This window comes from Aethalodelphis obliquidens, unplaced genomic scaffold, assembly GCF_003676395.1.
Source record: "Aethalodelphis obliquidens isolate GAN/ISIS:26980383/991018 unplaced genomic scaffold, ASM367639v1 scaffold3, whole genome shotgun sequence".
NCBI lineage: Eukaryota > Metazoa > Chordata > Mammalia > Artiodactyla > Delphinidae > Aethalodelphis > Aethalodelphis obliquidens.
In genome coordinates, this window is record NW_020837947.1 from 69,195,660 (window position 1) to 69,215,313 (window position 19,654).

At 47.9% G+C, this 19,654-nt stretch overlaps 1 protein-coding gene and 1 long non-coding RNA gene across 2 annotated transcripts in view; one reads left to right on the forward strand and one right to left on the reverse strand.

The window, feature by feature from the left end:
* Positions 1–379: 379 nt before the first annotated feature.
* NT5E (5'-nucleotidase ecto) overlaps positions 380–19,654 on the reverse strand; it is a 44,941-nt gene continuing 25,666 nt past the window's right edge. The window contains exons 4-9 of the mRNA XM_027091240.1: positions 10,682–10,879; positions 9,615–9,769; positions 7,865–7,970; positions 6,917–7,066; positions 5,389–5,589; positions 380–2,383 (exon numbers count right to left, since the gene is read on the reverse strand). Of these exons, the coding sequence (XP_026947041.1) occupies positions 2,220–2,383; positions 5,389–5,589; positions 6,917–7,066; positions 7,865–7,970; positions 9,615–9,769; positions 10,682–10,879 (974 nt within the window). The 3' untranslated portion in view covers positions 380–2,219. The remainder of the gene's footprint in view (positions 2,384–5,388; positions 5,590–6,916; positions 7,067–7,864; positions 7,971–9,614; positions 9,770–10,681; positions 10,880–19,654) is intronic.
* Positions 9,721–10,627, forward strand: LOC113611864 (uncharacterized). Its single transcript, XR_003429639.1, has 2 exons — positions 9,721–9,850; positions 10,277–10,627. It is a non-coding gene; the product is annotated as an uncharacterized LOC113611864 (long non-coding RNA).

Sequence of the window (19,654 nt, forward strand, 5' to 3'; positions counted from 1 at the left end):
TCTATCTTCAGCATTAATTGAGGAAAATTCTTGACGTACAACCAGTTCAGATAAGTTAATTAAAATCCCTAACACTGTATGACTTGAACATTTTTATTTTTAGGAAACCACTATTGGTCTTAAATTCTGTACGTAAAAACCGTAAAATTTAGTAGTCTTACTTAAAATATCCTTTATTTACTGTTCTTTCCTACCTAAAAACTGCATGTATTTTTCTTGTTTTGGGGGTAAGAAGGGGGATAGGGAGTGTTAGTAGATGGCAGGGGCTGATAATCAAGGGAAGTGATACCAGTGATGAACTGGCAAAGAGTTTTCCATCAGTCATATTGTCTTGGGTTGTAGGTGTTTGCTTGAGAGAAGTAACTACCAGAGACAAGGAGTATATCTTCAATTTTATTGTTTGGAACCTACAATTGCAAAGTGTTTTCAGGTCATTTCTTAAACCACTGAATAATACATGTACACATATTTAGAAAACTTACAAAATGTTTTTTAAAAATTTGTGCTCCAATAGGATTTACCCTATTTTACAGGCCAAGCATAAGAAAATACACCCCAAATGCAATCTTATTGACATTTTCCTCTTACAGTCTATGGACATTTGGTTATTTAGGGCCAGTCTGTATATGCATAGAACCTAGGGCATTATTTTACTGCAACATTTACAAAGAGGTTGTGAAATTTAAAAGTATGTTTTGTATCAAGAATACCTAATAATTGTAAACATCAAGAAACATTCTCACTCTTCCATCCTTTAGCTGCTGTTCACTGACTCTGTGTAGGGTGAGGGCTCCCACTTCTTACTGAATCATTTCTACAGTAACGAGCAGGCTCACGTGGTCCCCCCACCCCCTTAAGCAAGTATTTGTTCCTTGTGCATAAATCATTCATTTCGTCGGTCTGGGTATTTCCTGAGCACCCGCTTAGAGGGGCACTCTCTCAGGCAGGAGTTCTCATATCTGTGCCTGAGAATGACTGAGAGTGACTGTTCAGATTTGGAGGCAGAGCTGACTTTAGATTTAGGTATACCACTTAAAAAAAATCAACCTTGGCTCCGCTCTGGATTTCCCATAACTGGGAGAGGGGGCGGAGTGTGTGTGTGTGAGACTAGAATCAGTGCTGGCATCTTGCTGGGGAGAGACAGGTGCAGGTTTAGAGCTACACCTTCTCTAAGAAGGTTCTCTTCTCATGACACCTTCCCATTAGGAAGAAGGAAGAAAGAAGCAGAGGGAGAACTGATAGAATCTCATAAAATTATTAGTAGCTAACGCCGTGTGTCAGGCACTCTGCTGCTACTCCTTAGCAAATACGTATTTAACAAGTGTAAATGGCCTTTAGCTCTGACTCTTCTATAAAGTTAAGTTGGTCCTGGGCATCCTGGTCTTTCCTTCCCTTTCTCCCTGCCCCCTGACTGCGTTCTGCAGCTCCTGGCCTTTCCCATTATCTGCTGCACCTCTTGTCCCAGCTCCTCAAAGGCACATGGTGGTGCAGGAGAGAACGCCACCCTGTGTTTAGTCCGTTAAACTCCCTATAACAACACGCGCTGAAAAGGAAAAAACAGACCAGAAATAAAGCAGACTTGTTCTACATGAGTCTGGGGCTACGGATAGTTAAAAAGAGAGGAGACCATTAAGTATCTTCCTGAACAGTTAACTGGATATAATTGAAGGAGTGCGGGACTGAGGTCAGAAGGCCCAGGTGCAGGTCTGGGATCTGTCACTTTTAGCTATATGGCCTTAAACATGTCAATTCTTTCTGAGCTTTAGTTCCCTCATCTGTCAAATGGGAAAAACAATACCTGTCTTGCCTACCAGCGAAAGTTATGGGCATCAAATAAGATAGTGTGCTTAAAACTCCCTTGTAAATGATAAAGTTCTATGTAAACATAAGTTGTTTGGTGGATTAGAATGAATATAAAGGAGAAAAATGATGTGTATGTTTTAAAATTGTTTATAAAGTTTTATTAAAATTTGCATATGTAAACTAAAGATGGTTGGCCTTCTCCTCATGGGGCCCCTTTTCATTTCTTTTCTTGTGTGTTCGTTAAGTTGCTGATCCTGAGTGATGATGTCAGTGTCTTCATTTACAACCCTCTAAGCTCAGCTTCTAGGAGACTGCAAGGATGGTCCGCACCATCACAAAGCCAGTTCCTAAAAGGTAGACTTGAATCTCACTTGAGAAAAAAATACAGTTCCATTAATGGCAAGGAGAATTTTTGGCTATTGGTATAAAACTATGATCACTGCCAAAACTGAAAGAAGTATTAGAGAAAAACTTCCATGGCAATGACTTCCTGCAGAAAACTGGATCCGACCTTCAACTGCTGGATAAATTACTCTCATTTTTGAGATGTATGCGGAAACCACGTTGATATCTTGGTCACCTAGAAAAATACATACATTATTTTAACTACAGAAAAAATAATTATCAATTAACAGTAAGAAGGGGAAAGCCAATGTACTTCTCGAAAGTCCTTTGTAATTAGATATAAGAGGGAAGATATTCCTTTCATAAGCAGGGATAAAGTGTCACAGAAGACAAGAACAATGGCGATCACAAGTGCAAAGAATCTGATTGCTTTTTCATGTTCCAGATGTGAAATGTGCCCATTGTCCAATATTGGATAATTGGGGGGAATAAATTGTCTAAGCTCTGAGATGACTCAATATAGAGGCTCTTGTCATCAATGCCTCTGAACCACTCCGGACTGAGGGCATTAGGGAACTGGGTCAATATCAGTTAGCTGAGACATAAAAGTGGCTTGTTTTTTTTGGCTTGCCTGCTCAGGAATCATTTTCACGTAACTGATGCTGAGGCAATGGAGTCTTCACTTGCAAAAGAGAGGAGAACCGACAAATACTAATCGCCTGTAACTACAACAAACCCCTAGGGACCTGACAGACTTTTATTTAAAAAATGCCACACTACAGGGCTTCCCTGGTGGTGCAGTGGTTGAGAGTCTGCCTGCCGATGCAAGGGACATGGGTTCGTGCCCCGGTCTGGGAGGATCCCACGTGCCGCGGAGCGGCTGGGCCCGTGAGCCATGGCCGCTGAGCCTGCACCTCCGGAGCCTGTGCTCTGCAACGGGAGAGGCCACAGCAGTGAGAGGCCCGCGTACCGCCAAAAAAAAAAAAAAAAAAAAAATGCCACACTACAAATCATATATCTGATAGGGCGGTTAATATCAAAAGTATATAAAGAATGTATACAACTCAAATACAGGTGACCAACAAGCACATGGAAAGATGCTCAACATCACTAATCATCAGGGAAATGCAGATAAAACCACAATGAGATATCACGTCACGCCTGTTACAACGACTGTTATCAAAATGACAAGAAATAAGTGTTGGTGAGGATGTGGGGAAAAGGAACTCTAGTGCATCGTGTGCAGAAATGTAAATTTGTGCAGCCACTATAGAAAATAGTAGGAGGCTCCTCAAGACATTAAAAATAGAACTACCATATGATCCAGCAATTCCCCTCCTGGGTATTTATCTAAATAAAATGAAAATAGTAATTTGAAAAGATATATGCCCCCCCCGCCATGATCATTGCAGCATTATTTACAATAGCCAAGATAAGGAAATGAGCGTCCATCAGTGGAAGAATGGATAAAGAAGATGTGATATATATATATATATATATATATATATATATATATATATATATACACACACACACACACACAATAGAATACTCTTCAGCCTTAAAAAAAATGGCCTCTTGCCATTTGCAACAATAGGGATGGACCTTGGGGACATTATGCTAAGTGAAATAATTCAGAGAAAGGAATACCATATGATCTCATGTGGAATTCTACAATAAAAGCAAGCTCAGATACAGAGAACGGACTGGTGGTTGCCAGAGGTGGGGGGAGTCGGGTGGGTGAGGATGCACAATGGGTGAAAGGGGTCAAAAGTTATTACAGACTTCCAGTTATAAAAAAAATAAGCCCTGGGGATGTAATGTACAGCACAGTGAATATAGTTACTAATACTGTATTGCATATTTGAAAGATGCTACGAGGGTAGATCTTAAATATCCTTATTACAAGAAAAAAAAATTTTTGTGTGTGATTATGTGAGGTGACAGATGTTAACTAGACTTATTGTGGTGAGCATTTCGCAATGTATACAAATGTTGAATCATTATGTTGTACACCTGGAACTAATATAATGTTATATGTCAATTATACCTCAATTAAAAACAATGTATTACTATCAATATAATACTTAAAAAAGAACTCTTCTCTCTGCAGTGGTTCTCACGCCTGGGTGTACGTCAGAATCACTGGAAGAGACTTTTGCCCCACCCAGGTAAATCAGAATCTCTTAAAAGTTGGGACCAGTGCATTGGTATTTAATTTAAAATGCTCCCCAAGTGATTCTAATGAAGAGCCAGGGTTGAGAAGCCTTAGGGCCAAGGCTTCCTCAGCCTTCTTCTGTGTAAGGTCCTTCTGTCCAGCACCTGTCAGTCTGGCCTTGGTGATGCACAGTCATCAACTTCTTTGTTTCATGCAGGGCTCGAGAGGACACCTTTTAAGCCTGCCTTTCCATTTCCTATCATGGGATGGGTGGAAGTGCCTGGCGCCTTTCCTCCCAGGAAGGGCTGTCTCCTTTGCCCTGGATCTGTCCTTCACCCTCCTTGGGATACACAGCGAAAATGGAAGTCCCCTATGATAAGGCTGAAGAGGAACCTGGCTGAGCTCCTTGCTGGAGACAGATGCAGGGAAGCTGTGCACGTGTCTTGTAAACACACTAGTTTCTGCCCTGGAGAACAGGAAGGGGTAGTGTACTGGCAGTGGACTCTATGCATAGGAGGTGGTTCTCAGTTGGATTTTAAAAAATGAGCAGGTGGTATCATGACCCTCACTGCTGCTGGAAATATCACCTGGGGTCAAGTGTGGTGGTTCCTATAATTTGCTCCAACCCACTGTGCAGAACGGGGCAGGGGACATATCCCATCCACGCCTACCTGACCTGTTTACACTAAAAGCTTCTTCAAGAAAGTTTAGATGATTTAATATAGTTTCCCACATCCAGCCTAAAGTTCTAGAAGTCTGGTTTTTCTATAAGTGCCACACTGATTGATATTTCACAATTTAAATAGCTGGTTATATGTACTTAAAAGAGTTTCAAAACACATGTAAAAATATTTTTCCCTGGGCTTGGGTGGATGGGTACGTGTGCTGGGGAGAGGCAGGGCAATATTCCCTCAGGCCGTGCTGCTGTTTCCCAACAAACAAAGCAGGAAGTGGTCAGCAATGTGGGGACGCATCTGGATTTCTGGCTTTGCCCTCCGAGCATTATGCGTAGCTCCCCTCTTGGGACCAGTTCTGTTCTCGGGTACCTCTGGGCTAGGGAGGGGTGAGACACTTGTGCTTACCAGAGTCATGTTTTAACACTTCGTCTTTTATCATCCGGAATCCATCCCCACCCTTGGCAAGGAAGTTCGGGAGGATCACCTTGTACACCTCATCCATTCTGAGAGGCTCGTAACTGGGCACGCGACACTGGGTGCAAAGGACCTCTAATTTGACCACTCTTTCCCCGGGGTTTCGGGAAAGATCGTACACCACGTGAATTCCTAGAAAAGAAATGAGCCTGTATGTTTTCACTGGATCCAAAGGGAAATTTCTGTTTTCTAGGAAAGGGCCAAATCTGGAATTGGGGCACTGGGCTTAGTTTTCATTTAGTTTGAGCTTGAGTGAAATTTCAGCAAGAGAGCTGAGGTGACATTGCAGCTACCCTATCTGGTTAGGTTTGTCCTTGAGTCCTTCTGGGAGGTCTGAGAACCCCTGGGAGGAAAACTGGCTCTGGCCCAGAGTGGGCGAGAGGTGACTCTGCAGGGAGAAAACAGACCTTTTTAAAATCCTGAGTTAATTGGTCCAGCAACTTGGTTCAGTGGCTCTGGAAAATGAGGAACAGATGACAGGCACAGAACCTTGCACCATCTTGATGACTAAGAGATGTTAATAATTTGGGCTTGGGTGACTTTCACAAAACATACGACTACCCAGCACTGTGCTGGGGCACCAGAGCCCCGGTGTTCCCTCCACTCTGTCCTGGAAAACGCAGAATATCTGGGCTACCCCACAGGCAGCAGCCTGGACCCCACCACACTCTGCAGCCCCTCGATCCCAGCAGCGGAGTGCCCTGCAGAGGGAAGACTTCACAAAACAATCACAGCCCTCAGGTGCGGCCTGCTATCTACAGGCCGGAAACTCAGGCCAGAATGTGGAGTCAGAATCAAACAAGATCATTCATATTAATTTAAAGTTGAATTCATTGGACTGTGGACTTAATTATTGACGAAAGCATTTCAGAAGTCCGTGACAATTTGGGAAGCATTTGTTTTCCTTCCGTTTTCACTGCAATCCATGAGATAAGCAGGCCCATTTTCTCACCGTGCTCCTAGAGGCTGAGGGCTTGCCCCAGGTCCCGCTGGAACCAGAGCCAAGTTCCTATGTTTTGTCCAGACTGCCCCACCCAGAAATCATCCTTGTTAATACTTATTGGACACTGCATTCCTTTGAACTTCTGTATGGTTCCAGGCACTCACAGAAAAAACAGACAAAAAAAAATCCTTTTCTGTTTTTTTACGAAGAATATTGAATGTTGAAGCAACTAAGATTTTAATAGAAACTAGACCTCAAGGCAGCTGACCTGCTTAGAGTTTGGGGGGCCAGCTCCTGCCGAGACCATCCGATGTCCAAATCAGACTTGGCAAATGGTGCTCATTTTCGGGGTCTTGGGGCTTTGACCCCGACCTACTCCAGTGGTCTGGCCATTCAAAGACTATGCGTTGGTGTTGGGTGTGTGAAAACCCTAACAGGCCTGACCAAGAGGTTCTGCTAAGGGGGGAGCTAAGCCAACCAGCAGGAAAGCCCACCCCACCTTGCAAGGTGACTTACCGCCCACCTGCAGGAACTCCCCTGTGGACTGGCCGTAGCGGTACACGCTGTGCTCGAAGGCCTTCTTCAGGGTGGAGCCTTTTAATTGGACCAGGTCAAAGGTGCCTCCAAAGGGCAACACAGCAGCCAGGTTCTCCCAGGTAATTGTGCCTGTGGGTAGTCACAGAGGAGGCGAGGAGGAAAACAGCTGGAGAACTAGCACACCCCATGGCCAGTGTCCTTTAGGACTGGCGGAGCAGGTTAAGGAGACACGGGGCACAGGGAGGCTCTGAGGACAGCACAGCTGCGTCTAAGTGTTCCTGACACTTAGGGGGAGGATGGAATCAAGGGGCCTCTGGCCGTGCCCTCCACCACTGAGGCTGACACTTTTTGACACCGTTATAAGGGAAGACTACAACAGTGTCTTGAATATCTGTCTGGTTGGTTTGTTTTACCATATGCTATAATCCTGGATACCTGTAAATGCACTAGAGGAACTTACCCAGCTCTTTTTTCCCAGCACCTAAGATGGGCAATTTTTTTTTTTTTCTTTTTTTGGCCATGCCGCATGGCATGTGGGCTCTTAGTTCCTCGACCAGGGATGGAACCCGTGCCCCCTGCAGGGGAAGCGCAAAGTCCTAACCACTGGACCGCCAGGGACGTCCCAAGATGGGCAATTTTGTCCTCCTCTTTCCAGATATCCAGGGGGAGGCCATCACTATTTTGCATATATCAGCCACCATTTGCGTTTTGCTGTGTGAATCAGAAGTTGAGCTAAACCTTGGTGCCAGTAAGGCTGGCTGCTCCCTCTGTGAGCAAATGCATCCAAGAACACACAAGCCTGTGTGCGCCCTTCAGGTGGGGCACTGACTCGAATGGCCGAAGGGCCTGGCACGGTGGGGGGGGTCTTGGGGGACTGGTCAGACAGCACGCTGAGCTGAGGCCGGGGGCCGGGAGCCGGGAGCATACCGTTGTTCCGCTCGTCAATGGGTGACCGGATGCTGCCTCCGTTTAAAATGCACATGGACACATGGTTCCAGGACATCTCATCCGGGTGTCTCAGGTTGTTGTTAATCTGCAACAGCAGCATGAATTTACACTCGTTATTCTGGGTCCTCCTCCTTAGGGTCAGTGCCCGGAACTTGGTTAGCTGCACCGAGCAAATAAAGCTGCTGTTGCCCTGCTCCTGTGTGTGCCCAGAGCTTTCTCAAGTGTAATTCATCAGAACTAGTCTTATGCCCTGAGAAGCAAACCTCAGATACTGTGACCAGTCCCAGGTCAGACTCTTGAGTAGCCAGTAGCTCTGAGCCCCTCTCCTAAGACGCCTGCAACCCGCCAGGCCAGGGGCCCTTAGCAAAGCCAGCACTTGAAGTAGGAGAAAGGGGCTTCTGTGCAGACTGACCCACAGGGCTGCTCCCCCCGGGGCTCCTCCAGGGCAGGACCCACATTTGCTCCTAAGGGTGGAGCCCACAAGCCTTTCAACTCCAGATCTCAGGCCACAAAGGACCCTGGCATCCATGTCTAGGTCCCCAGCCAGTTCCCAAGTTGGCAATTTTGGATACAAGAGAGAGACGGGGGAGCCCCTGAAATGGGGGAGAGTCAGTTTCATTCTTCCTTTTCTTTTACAAAACATATGTTTAGTTACAAGAAATAAAACGAATTACATTCTCATTTGAAAACATATGATGGTGGAAGAGGTGAGGGAGACACAGGGCCACAGGGCGGCTGAGGGCAGCACAGCTGCAGTGTTCCTGATGCTTAGCGGGAGAAGGGGCTCATTCTCTCTTTGTTAGGTAAGCCCTGCTAGAGCCTGGGTTGTTTCCTTCCAGACCTGCCTCTGCACATTCACAGCTCTGGCTTCTCGTTAGCTGCTTGTCTCGCACTGACCGTGCGATGCTGAGCTTCCAGCACTTGTCCCACCTTGGAAAGCGTGAGTGTTGTCATTTACTTGGCAGACACTTATTGAGTGTGGCTGCATCCCAGGTACCGGGCACCCAGCACCGAGCTGAGCCCAGACAAAGGAACGGCCTCCTGGGTGCCCCTGGGCGTGGTGAGTCTCAGCTGGAGACCTCGGCTGGGCACGGCGGCCCTCCCGGGGGGGCTGCCCACAGACAGGTGGACAGAGGGGTGTTTTTGGTGTGGGAACTTGCTCTGGGACTTATTATTCTTGTGATAACGGCCTTGCTTGTGAAGGTGGTTCACACAAGGCCGAGTTCTCTGGGGTCAAGAGGACAGATCAGTGAAACACACTCTGGCCTAGATAGGCCCAGGCAGATGCATTTAATTCTACGTCTACTTCTTGGGAGGAGCAGAGTTTGTGGATTCAGGTCATCTTACCAAAGGAAAGCAACATCCAATATTCAGACACCTAAGATGAGCACCTTGAAATAAAGGCTTCTGTCCTTTTTTTTTTGGCGGCACTGCGCAGCATGCAGAACTCACCTGAACAGGGATCGAACCTGCACCCCCTGCAGCGGAAGCATGGAATCTTAACCACTGGACCGCCAGGGAAGTCCAAGGCTGCCGTTCTTGTAGAGCAATAAAGGGATGGCCCACTGGTCTGGTTCGGGCACCTTCCCAAGGTACTCAGTGTGATTACACGCCAAGCTTTTGTCTGGGGACTAATTTCTAAAAGTCCTCAATTCTGTAACTGTCAGGTTGTCCGTCCTTGCATCCTCCCCCCCTAGGCACGGGCCCTGCTCTCCTGTGGACCACTCACCACAGCATCACAAATCAGGTTGCCCATGTTGCATTCTCGAAAGCGGCATGACTGAGTGGTACCATCCAGATAGACAATTGTTTTCCCCAGTTCCTGGGTCGAGTAATTATCTAATTTTATCCTCCATTTGTTAATGTCTGCTTTTATGCTTGGATCTAGAAGAAAACAAACAAATCAGCCTGCAGTTAAAGACTAAATGTTGGAGAAAGGCTCAAACGTCATTCAGCTCACCTGGCGTGAGTACACAGTTCTTTACCGTATTTGTGTACATTTTGATTTTGACTGAGAAATTTCCTTAGGAACCTCTATTCCGTTTCCTGGGAGTAAGACCCAGCTTGGATCTTAAAGACGTGCCAAGTAAATCAGCATCAACTCGTCACATCTGAATGAGTGTCTGCTGGCTCAACGGGGAGGGCATTAGTGGTGGGGAGACAGTGAGAGGCCCAAGGGCAGGTATAAAGGGTTGAGACGTCCGGCTACAGGGTCCCGGCCCCTCCCTCTGGCTGTCGGGAGCTCTGGCTCTCCAGGGCCCCTGGTCACCCGTCCTTCCCTGTCTGATCACGGTAAGCAGGAAAGGGCAGGCGAGAGAGAAGCACAAGAGGATGTTCATGTACACTGTATGAAATGCATGACATGAAATGTCTTTTCGTTTTGATTCCCAGATCAAAAACTAAGAAAGACACACACGCATTTGATGACCTGAAGCCCATGGAGACTGGGCCGCTTGCCCAGGTACACTGCTCCCTTTGCCCCAACAATCAGCTCTCCTCTGGACATGGGCCGAGAGTGGCTCTCCTGTGCCAGGGTGAAGCTGCAAGAGACACGAGAGGCAGCGACACAGTGTCTGATGCTGAGAGGGCTTGGAGGAGCACATGGGACTTTTGCAATTCGTGTGTGTTTTAAATCTCCTTATCCACGAAGGGGGTAGAGTAAACTCAAGGGAGAAAGAAGCTCGGGTCTTCAAAAACATTGTCCTGAAACATTAACCAAAAAATAAAAAGGAAAAAAAAAAAAATCCAGCCACCAAATCTTTGCATTGGTGGATCACTGCCCTGAATTTCACGTACCTTCCAGAATGCTGCTGTTGAGAAGGATGGGATTTCCATGGGAAGTGACGACGTTTCCTTTTTCATCAAACTCGACCTTCAGATAGCCTAGGTATTTGCCAAAAGCATAGGCCTGGACCACGGGAACCTGCCGTCCGTCATCGGACGTGACTATGAATGGGTACTGCCCCGCCGGCACCTCTTTGGAAGGTGGAGTGCCTGCAATGAAAGATCCAAAGTTAATCAAGTGGGCCCTTGTTCACGGACGGCCGGGAGCCTGCAGGCTGCCGGCCAGGTGACTGCGAATTCTGAACTGACGATTTGCCAGCTGCTGCTCTACACAGCTGGTCTTTCAGAGCCCAGCTCGGGCATCTGCCCCTGTTTCCGAATGCCCTTTTGGCACGTGAATCTTTCCATTCTCAACTCAGCAGCGGTTGCTAAGCTCTTGCTAAGTCCTGGGCACCGTGCCCGGTGCTACGTGGCATACAAAGATGCGACACTGCTAAGACAGTCCCGCCTCCATCCTGACCCTGGCTCCAGTCTCACTGGCCCGGTGAAGCAGCCAAGCCACTTCACCTCACCGTGCTTCAGTTTCCCCATCTGTAAAATGGGCATAATAACGGGTTATTGCTGCCATCCTGGGCTTGGCAGTGCCAATTTCAAAGCCCTTGGGCGGCGGACTCTTGTGTCTACTGAGTCCTTCCTGGTGGTGGAGTCCTTCCGTGTGGGGGGAACATGTCGGAGTCCCCGGTTTGGTGCTCCGGTGCTGTCGGGCCTCTGTGACGTGCAGAGGGGTGCTCCGGGCGAGAGTGGGGCGGGGGGACGGCGGGTGCACAGGCAGGCTGTGAGCAGTGCCGACTCCTGAGGTCCAGTGTCTCACGGTGACCTCTAGAAAGGGTCCGTTCTTCACTGGGCCCAGAAAACCCCATACAATCGTGCAAATCAAGCGGTTCAAATCTTCGTGTTCACTTTAAGGACACTCATGAGACTGCCCAGGCCAAAAGCCCCCAAGTATCTGAAGGATGTCACTTTACAGAAGCAATGTGTGACATTCCATCATTCCAACCGTGGAGTTGGTAGGTGCGCCCAGGCCAAACAGTGGGGCCGGACGCAGGGTCGGTGGCCTCCAAAAGGTGCTGAATTGTTACTGCACACGCTCAAAAATGCAGAGAGTAATGCTGAGCTTAAGGGCTTAGATGTAGATTCTCTGGTCATGGAGCATGTTCAAGTGAACAGAGCCCCCAAGATGCAATGCAGGATTTACAGAGCTTGTGGTTGGATCAGCACAAGCGCTCCCTGCCACATTGAGATGATCCTTCGTGAAAAAGAACAGACTGTTACTAAACCAGAAGAGGAGGTTGCACAGAACAAAAAGATACCCCAGAAAAAACTGAAGAAACAAAAACTTATTACCCGGGAATAAATGTTGCAAAAAAAAAAAAAGCAAATAAAAGTAAAAGAAAAAAAAGGCAAAATAACAATTCCTATTTCACAGGAATCTTGAGAGGATTAAACATTTAAACTCTCTTGCTGGGACTTCCCTCGTGGTCCAGTGGCTAAGACTCCGTGCTCCCAATGCAGAGGGCCCGGGTTTGATCCCTGGTCAAGGAACTAGATCCCACGTGCCACAACTAAATGTTCGCATGTCACAACTGAAGATCCTGTATGCCGCAACTAAGACCCGGCACAGCCAAATTAAAACAAAACAAAACAAAACTCTCTTGCAGACTGCCTGGCGCATAATACTCAATAAATGGGTATTTCTTTCCCCCATGAGGGAATGGCAACCTCTAGAAACCCTAGACACACACTCCAGAGCTTAGACTCTTTAGTGGAAGATCAGCAGAAATAACAAGAAATTAACACAACATTGTAAATCAACTATACTCAATAAAAAATAGAAATGACAAAAGGCCATCCTTAGGTTTTTTTTTTTTTTCATCCTTAGGTTTTGTTGCTCAGTTCTGTGTCCCCTCGGGTGCCTTGAGGAAGAGCCGCATTCACCGGGGTGGCCGACTGGCACACAGACCTCCCGCCCCAGCCAGACCACAGACCAGCCAGGTTCTGCTGAGTTCTGTCTCAAAGGGGAGCCCTGGGGAGAGCCTAAGAGCCACTTATCTCAAAGGGGAGCCAGAGGCTGAGTCCCATCCCAGCACGGTCTCCCGGACACACGCCGTGTGAGGGTGGGAGCCCGGCACTCAGAACATGAGCCCTGGGCTCTGATCACCTGGCACGTTTCAGTTCTGCAACTGCACCCCTCCTATGGGTGCCCTGTACTTCCCATCTCACCTCCGGCGAGAGCGGGATCTCATCTGGGCTGTTCTGAGTCAGAGACTATAGAACAGATACCCTTGACCCACTACTATTTCTATCACCTCCCTCTGCACACCCACTACCAGCGCTTCCTATTAGATGTTCACTGAGAGCCCGGAGAACTTCAGTTTGTGTTGGTTCCTCATTGGACCAGTTATGAGAGTCAGCCAGGAGCCAGCCCCGGGCTAGATCTCACTTAATCCTCCAGGAATCCCACGAGGCAGCTCCTATTATTATCCCCACACTGTAGACCAGAAGACCAGTTGTCACAGGCATGCGTCCATGGTCACGCAGCTGGTATGTGAAGGAGGGCGGGTTGAAAAGCAGGGCTGTGAGACACCGGAGCTTATGTTCTCTCCACTGCCCAACACAGCCTGCTACGTGCTGTTCTCAGAGAGCCTGCAAGAGCTGGTTTCCAAAGGGCACTCACCAAAGCAGGTGCAAGCCCAGTGGCTGCACCTTTGTGCCCCAAGCTGTGTCTGGGCTTCCCTTTTCACTGACGACATTAGGCTGTACACCTGGGTTTATGAAAAACCCAATCCTGCCTTGCGCCTGAGCCAAAAGCAGCCCCTTTAGCTCAGTAACCACAGAGCAGAAGTGCTGCAAATACCAACATTTCACCAGCAGGAAATATTCATAGCTGTGGCCAATCTTAATTTCCCATTGTCTTGCTTCCTCTGGATAAAGAAGAAAGCCTTGGAATTTTATTTCTACAAAGCACGGACTTGAGATCCAGTGCAGGCCGTGTCCCATCTCCATTTGCACAGGCTTACGGGTGGCCGGCAGATGGTGGCGGTGACTGCCATAGATGGTCTGATGCATTGAAGAGTAGCATTCCGTTTTGTGGTGGTCCTTGGACAGACTTGGAGCCTGGCCTTTACTTCAGGGGACGGGGATGTGGCAGTCCCCTCACCTCAGCTGGGCACGGTTAGGGAAGGTGGCTCCTCCTCTGAGCCCAGAGAAGCCTGGCAACGTGCAGTTCCCATTATATCCACAAGGTGGCGCACAACACCTCGTCCAGGCCCTACATCTGTTTCAGAAAGGGGTCTGGCAGATTCCTGGAAACAAGAGAAGGGCAAGCCTGACTTCTTTAGCCTTTATTTTTTCTGCCTTCCATAAATATATCTGAGTTTAAACAGAACGTAAAAATTCGGAATCGAACTATGGGGTCAGATGCCTCATCAGATCAGCTTGCTCTTTACAAACAGGAGCCACCAACCCCAGCTCCTGTAGCACAGGGGACTTTCTCCGGCGCTGAACAAAAGATGTGTCATCTTCATCTCGGATGGACTTAATCGGAGTCAAGGAGGACGTTTCCCACGTGGCTGAGACAATAACCAGTCTAGTTTGGCTCCAGTCTGCGTTCCCCACAGCTGGGCCCTCTCTGCTTCCTGTGCACTTGGCAACCCCAGAAAACCACTGGCAGGGAAAGCAATCCAGGGCTTCAGAGTTCCCACAGCACTCTATTCAGCCACAGAGGCTCACGCCCCAGATCGTCTCTCCACACACAGTGCCACATATCTGTCTTTAGAAACGCAGCCTGTCCTCTTGGCAGGGGGAAAACCGTTTACCAGAACTCTATTCCAGCCTTTTGGCAAATCCGTCCTCTTGGAAGCAAGCCTTGGAGGAGCCAGGAGCTGTGGGCTGACATTTAGAGCCGGTAACAGGGTATTCCCTAGAACAGCGAGGGTGTCTGAGGGAACGGAATAGCAGCCCCTCAGGAATGCGGGCGTTCCCAGCGCAGGCCCGGGCAAGCGCCTGCCCAGCTGATACGGAGCAGGGCCCTGTGGGACTCCTGGGCACAAGACTCCTTGCTCGGCACCTGGCAAACAAATGCTGTACTTTCCTTCACTACCACCTGGTGTCAGTGGACTGGCTTTTCTGCATGGCGGGTGAGCAGACCCACGTTCGCTTGGATAGCAACACTACAATTTTTGACGTGAGCATCATAGCCTAATCAGACCCACACGATGTGGCCCAGCTTCATCTAGACCCTCCACCTTGCACTTCAGCAATCTTAGTTTCTCCCATTCCTAGACCACACCCGCCTCCACAGTCATGAATATAGAGTAAGACCTGGAACCAGAGGCCCACAGGCAAATTATTTACATCTTTTTGTTTCAGTTTATTCATCTGTAAAAGGAGAAAATAACAATACCTGCCTTAGAGGTTGTTTCGAGAATTAAAGAAGTTAAGCAGCACATGAAGCCTGACTCAGGTAAACGCCCAATAAAGGTTAGAGATAATTATTTCCCAAGTTACCATCATCTCTAATGATTCCCCAGACGCGGTCAGGCGCTCCTATACCTGCTCTCCCAGCATCGTGGACTTCTTCCTTCACAGCGTGCTTTGTAATCACATATGATTGATTTCTCTGCATACTTAAAAAAAAATCTGATTGGCATCAGGATCCCTTTCAAGCCAGTAAGTTCCATGTGGGCAGAGGCTGCTTTGTCTCTGGGGCTGGCCCAGCACATAGTAGGTAGTCAATAAATGTTGAACCACTGATTTTAAGGGGTTTAGCCAACAGATTTCCAGAGATCAGACAAGATTTACATGCCCTTCCTGTGGAGGAATCCATATGTCAAGGGGAGTCATGCCCCATCCCCCAACTCCCCTCCATTCAATTTCCTCAACTGATGAGCTGGGTGGGGCTCATGAAGCCGAACATCTGCTTGTCGAGAGAATGGGTTTTGGCGCCAGCTCCCTTTTCATCTTGTTTCACAACCTTGGGAGAGACTTTTAACTCCTGGGACCTAAATTTATTTCCTGTATTTGTAAAACAAGAGATTTGATAGTGTTTGACACCAAAAGTGGTTTAATTTTTTTTTTTTTTTAAGTTATGAGCATCTTTCACATGCAGGAAGTCTTGTGGCATTGCAAGCCATGAAGTAGGCTGGCCAAGATGCCCTTCCCCCGCCCCCGCTGGGGCAGTCAGGCCAGCTGCTGTCAAAAGGTGTTCCGCAGCCAGAGGGGTGAGTCACTGTCTCCTCAGCCATCTCTGTACCCGACCCTGATACACAGGCTGTCATGTCTCCTCCAGGGAACTCAAGGGGCCACTGACATTCTCCATATTGGGACTGTGTCCCTCTGTTTTGTACATGCTTCGATAGACTGCCCACATTCTGGCTCTTGGACATTCAGTGATGACCGGAAGGTCTAACAGTGATGATGTATCTTCAAGTGGTACCCAGAGTGGGCACAAACTCTCATGAAGTCCAATCCGGGGTGTCTGCCTGTACCCGGTCCTGACTGGCTGGGGTAAATAAGAGACCCCGGCAGGGTGGGAATGGGTTCACACACATTCACTCACTCAACAAACACCTCCAAGCTCCAACAAGTGCCCAGTGTGTGGGACTCCACTGTCCCGTGGAGCCAGGCCTGAGGGCTTCGCTTCATCTCTGTGAGGCCTGGAGAGGCCACTCACTGGGGAAAGAGCAGGGGATGCAGTGATACCCCCACTGTCCACCACCCTCTTCTCTTCACGGAGGATCTAAGCCAGGGTGACTATCCTTCCAGACACCAGACTTCCCATTCGCTTTTTACATTATAGAACAGGGTTTTATATAAAAATTAAAAACAAAGTCATAACAATGCAGCCATCCCCTGGTTCCATCACTATGGCCTGTTAAAATGCAAAGTCCAAAGGAATGGGCTGGAGAGAGAGAGAGACTGATTTTCATGTTAACATACTTTGTAGTTCCATTTGAAATTAAAAAGGAGGTCCACAGGGCCATGAATTGATGTAAATAAACCTGACATTTTTTTTTACGGAAAATCAGCATTTAGCTGGACAGGGCATTCCAGAGTGGTTCTGTACCCTGGGAAACGCTAGGTGTTTGTATTCAGTGAGGGTCTGAACTGCTGATTTCCACAAAGCATTAGCTTCGGCCACAGTGGCGGGCAGTGGAGCACACGACGCACAATTCAAACGGGCTCATCTCAGAACCTGGAGGACTTCCGGTGGGGAAGCCCGAAGCTCTGCTTCCGCAACATGACAGACGATTTGGAAATTTCCTTACACGTGGGACGTCAAAACTGACAACCGTATGAGTTTCTAGGTTTGGGGGAAATTAATAAACTGAGGACAAGAGATCTGAGTGAGGCACAGCCAGGCTGCTTGGGACAAAGCACCGCACTCCCGGTTTCTTATCTTTTAAAGGTAAGAAGATACATTTGGTCATTTGTGTATTCAGCTCAGATTCTCAAATTGAGTATATGCCTCTCCTTTTAAAAAAATTTAACACACATATTTATAAGAGTTCAAGTTGTGAAAGTAACCAGATCAGGCCCAAGATGGAGCCGCTCATGCTAAGATTCCCATCAGCAAACCAGCGGCTCTCCCAGAACAGGCAGGCCCGGCGCTCCCAGCCCCGCAGGCCCGTGCCGCACAGGCTCCAAGACCTCCCTGCGCTCCACAGAAGGGAAGTTAACCGTCAGCAATGCCCAGGGCAACTTCCTTGTTTCTGCTCCCTTTGGTCTCTAAGACCCTATGGCCTCCTATAGCTCTTCCGAGCCCCCTTATGGCCTCCTATAGCTCTTCCGAGCCCCCTTTTCTCTGCCACATGGGATGCTGCTCCGCCCATGAATTGCCAAATAAAAGCCTACTGATCAGTAAATTGTCTGTGGAAAATTTTCTTTTCATAAACTTTAGGATTAATGGTTCAGTTTCTAGGGTTTAGAGAGGTTAAAAAATTTTTCTTTTTTATCAAAGTAAAACTAGCATGACATATTTGGCAAATGGAGAAGAAAAATTTAATTGCAGTCCCACCCCGCCATGGCAATAACCAATATAATTTCTGTGAATTAAAAAATATATATATGTATGAAGAGAACAGACTTGTGGTGGCCAAGGGGGAGGGAGGGTGTGTGAGGGAAGGATTGGGAGTTTGGGATTAGCAGATGCAAACTAGTATATATAGAATGGATAAGCAACAAGGTCCTACTGTAGAGCACAGGGAACTATATTCAATATCTTGTGATACACCAAAACGGAAAAGAATATAAAAAAGAATGTAAATATATGTATAACTGAACCACTTTGCTGTACAGCAGAAATTAACACAACATTGTAAATCAAGTATACTTCAATTAAAAAAATATATGTAGGGCTTCCCTAGTGGCACAGTAGTTAAGAATCCGCCTGCCGATGCAGGGGACACGGGTTCGAGCCCTGGTCCGGGAAGATCCCACATGCCGCGGAGCAACTAAGCCCGTGTGCCACAACTACTGAGCCTGCGCTCTAGAGCCCATGAGCCACAACTACTGAGCCCACATGCCACAGCTACTGAAGCCCGAGCGCCTAGAGCCCGTGCTCTGCAAGGAGAAGCCACCGCAATGAGAAGGCTGTGCACCGCAACGAAGAGTAGCCCCCGCTCGCTGCAACTAAAGAAAGCCCGCGCACAGCAACAAAGACCCAATGCAGCCAAAAATAAATAAACAAACAAATAAATAATAAATAAAATACGTATGCACGGATAGCAAAGAGGGGGAAATGGGTGGCAGAATCCATTCTAGGGAAAAAATCATTTTCTGTCTAGTAAACACCTGTGAGAGGACCAGGGTCCGCCAGGCTTCCCTAATGACGGTCTTGGGTCCTCATTCCTCTCCTCCTCCCCAGGGGAAGGTGAGACAGACCTGCCTGGAAGGACGGGTCCCCGACAATGATGGGGCTGGTGGAGCAGGGGTGTGCACAAAGAGCCTAATTTTTTGCATAAAAATAGTGGGAAAAAACTTAAGTTTCAGGGGTAGCCTTGGATCAAGGGGGTGAGGACAGGAGTAACAAGAGGAGAACCGGAATGGGAGGAGGGCCGGCTGCAGAAGAAAGCCAGAAAGTCAGCCAGCGAGGCACACCCTGGGGCGGCAGAGACTTGGAAGGCAGAGTCATCCCAGGCTGCACAGCGGTGGGTCCCCTGCTGTGCGTAGCCGACTTGGAGGGAAGCTGCCTCATGTGGATGGAATTCAGGGAGATCAAGAAGAAAGGGCACTCTTCCATATTTGGGTCTCTGCTGCATGGACAAGAAGAATGGTTTGAAAGAGGCAAGAACAGGGGGGACACAAGTAAGAATCAGGACCTAGGGGATCAGGAAAAATAGAGGCTCCCCAAGGAATGATCAGATTTTGGGGGGAGGGGTTGAGAAGAGCTCCAGTGTTTCCCGAGTTTTGTAGGATAAAGAGTCTTTTTATTTATTCAAGAGAGGAGTGACCTCATAAATTAGTTTGGAGTTGTGTCAAGTGACTACAGTCTGGGTAATAAATGTTTGTATAGTTGTAAAAGAAAAAAAATTGTTGGGGCTTCCCTGGTTGGCACAGTGGTTCAGAGTCCGCCTGCCGATGCAGGGGACACGGGTTCGTGCCCCAGTCCGGGAGGATCCCACATGCCGCGGAGCGGCTGGGCCCGTGAGCCATGGCCGCTGAGCCTGCGCGTCCGGAGCCTGTGCTCCGCAACGGGAGAGGCCGCAACAGTGAGAGGGATGCGTACCACAAAAAAAAAAAAAATGTACCTTCCTCTTTTTCATTTAAAATGAAATTGTATACATTTTCCCATGTTGCAGAATATTGGAGAACTGACATATTTTTCTTGGACCCACTATGTTCTGTTCCTATACCACCTCATTTAATCCCTACGACATTCTCTGAGGTAGTCGTATCACTGTAGCGGTTTTTTAAAATAAAAAGCTG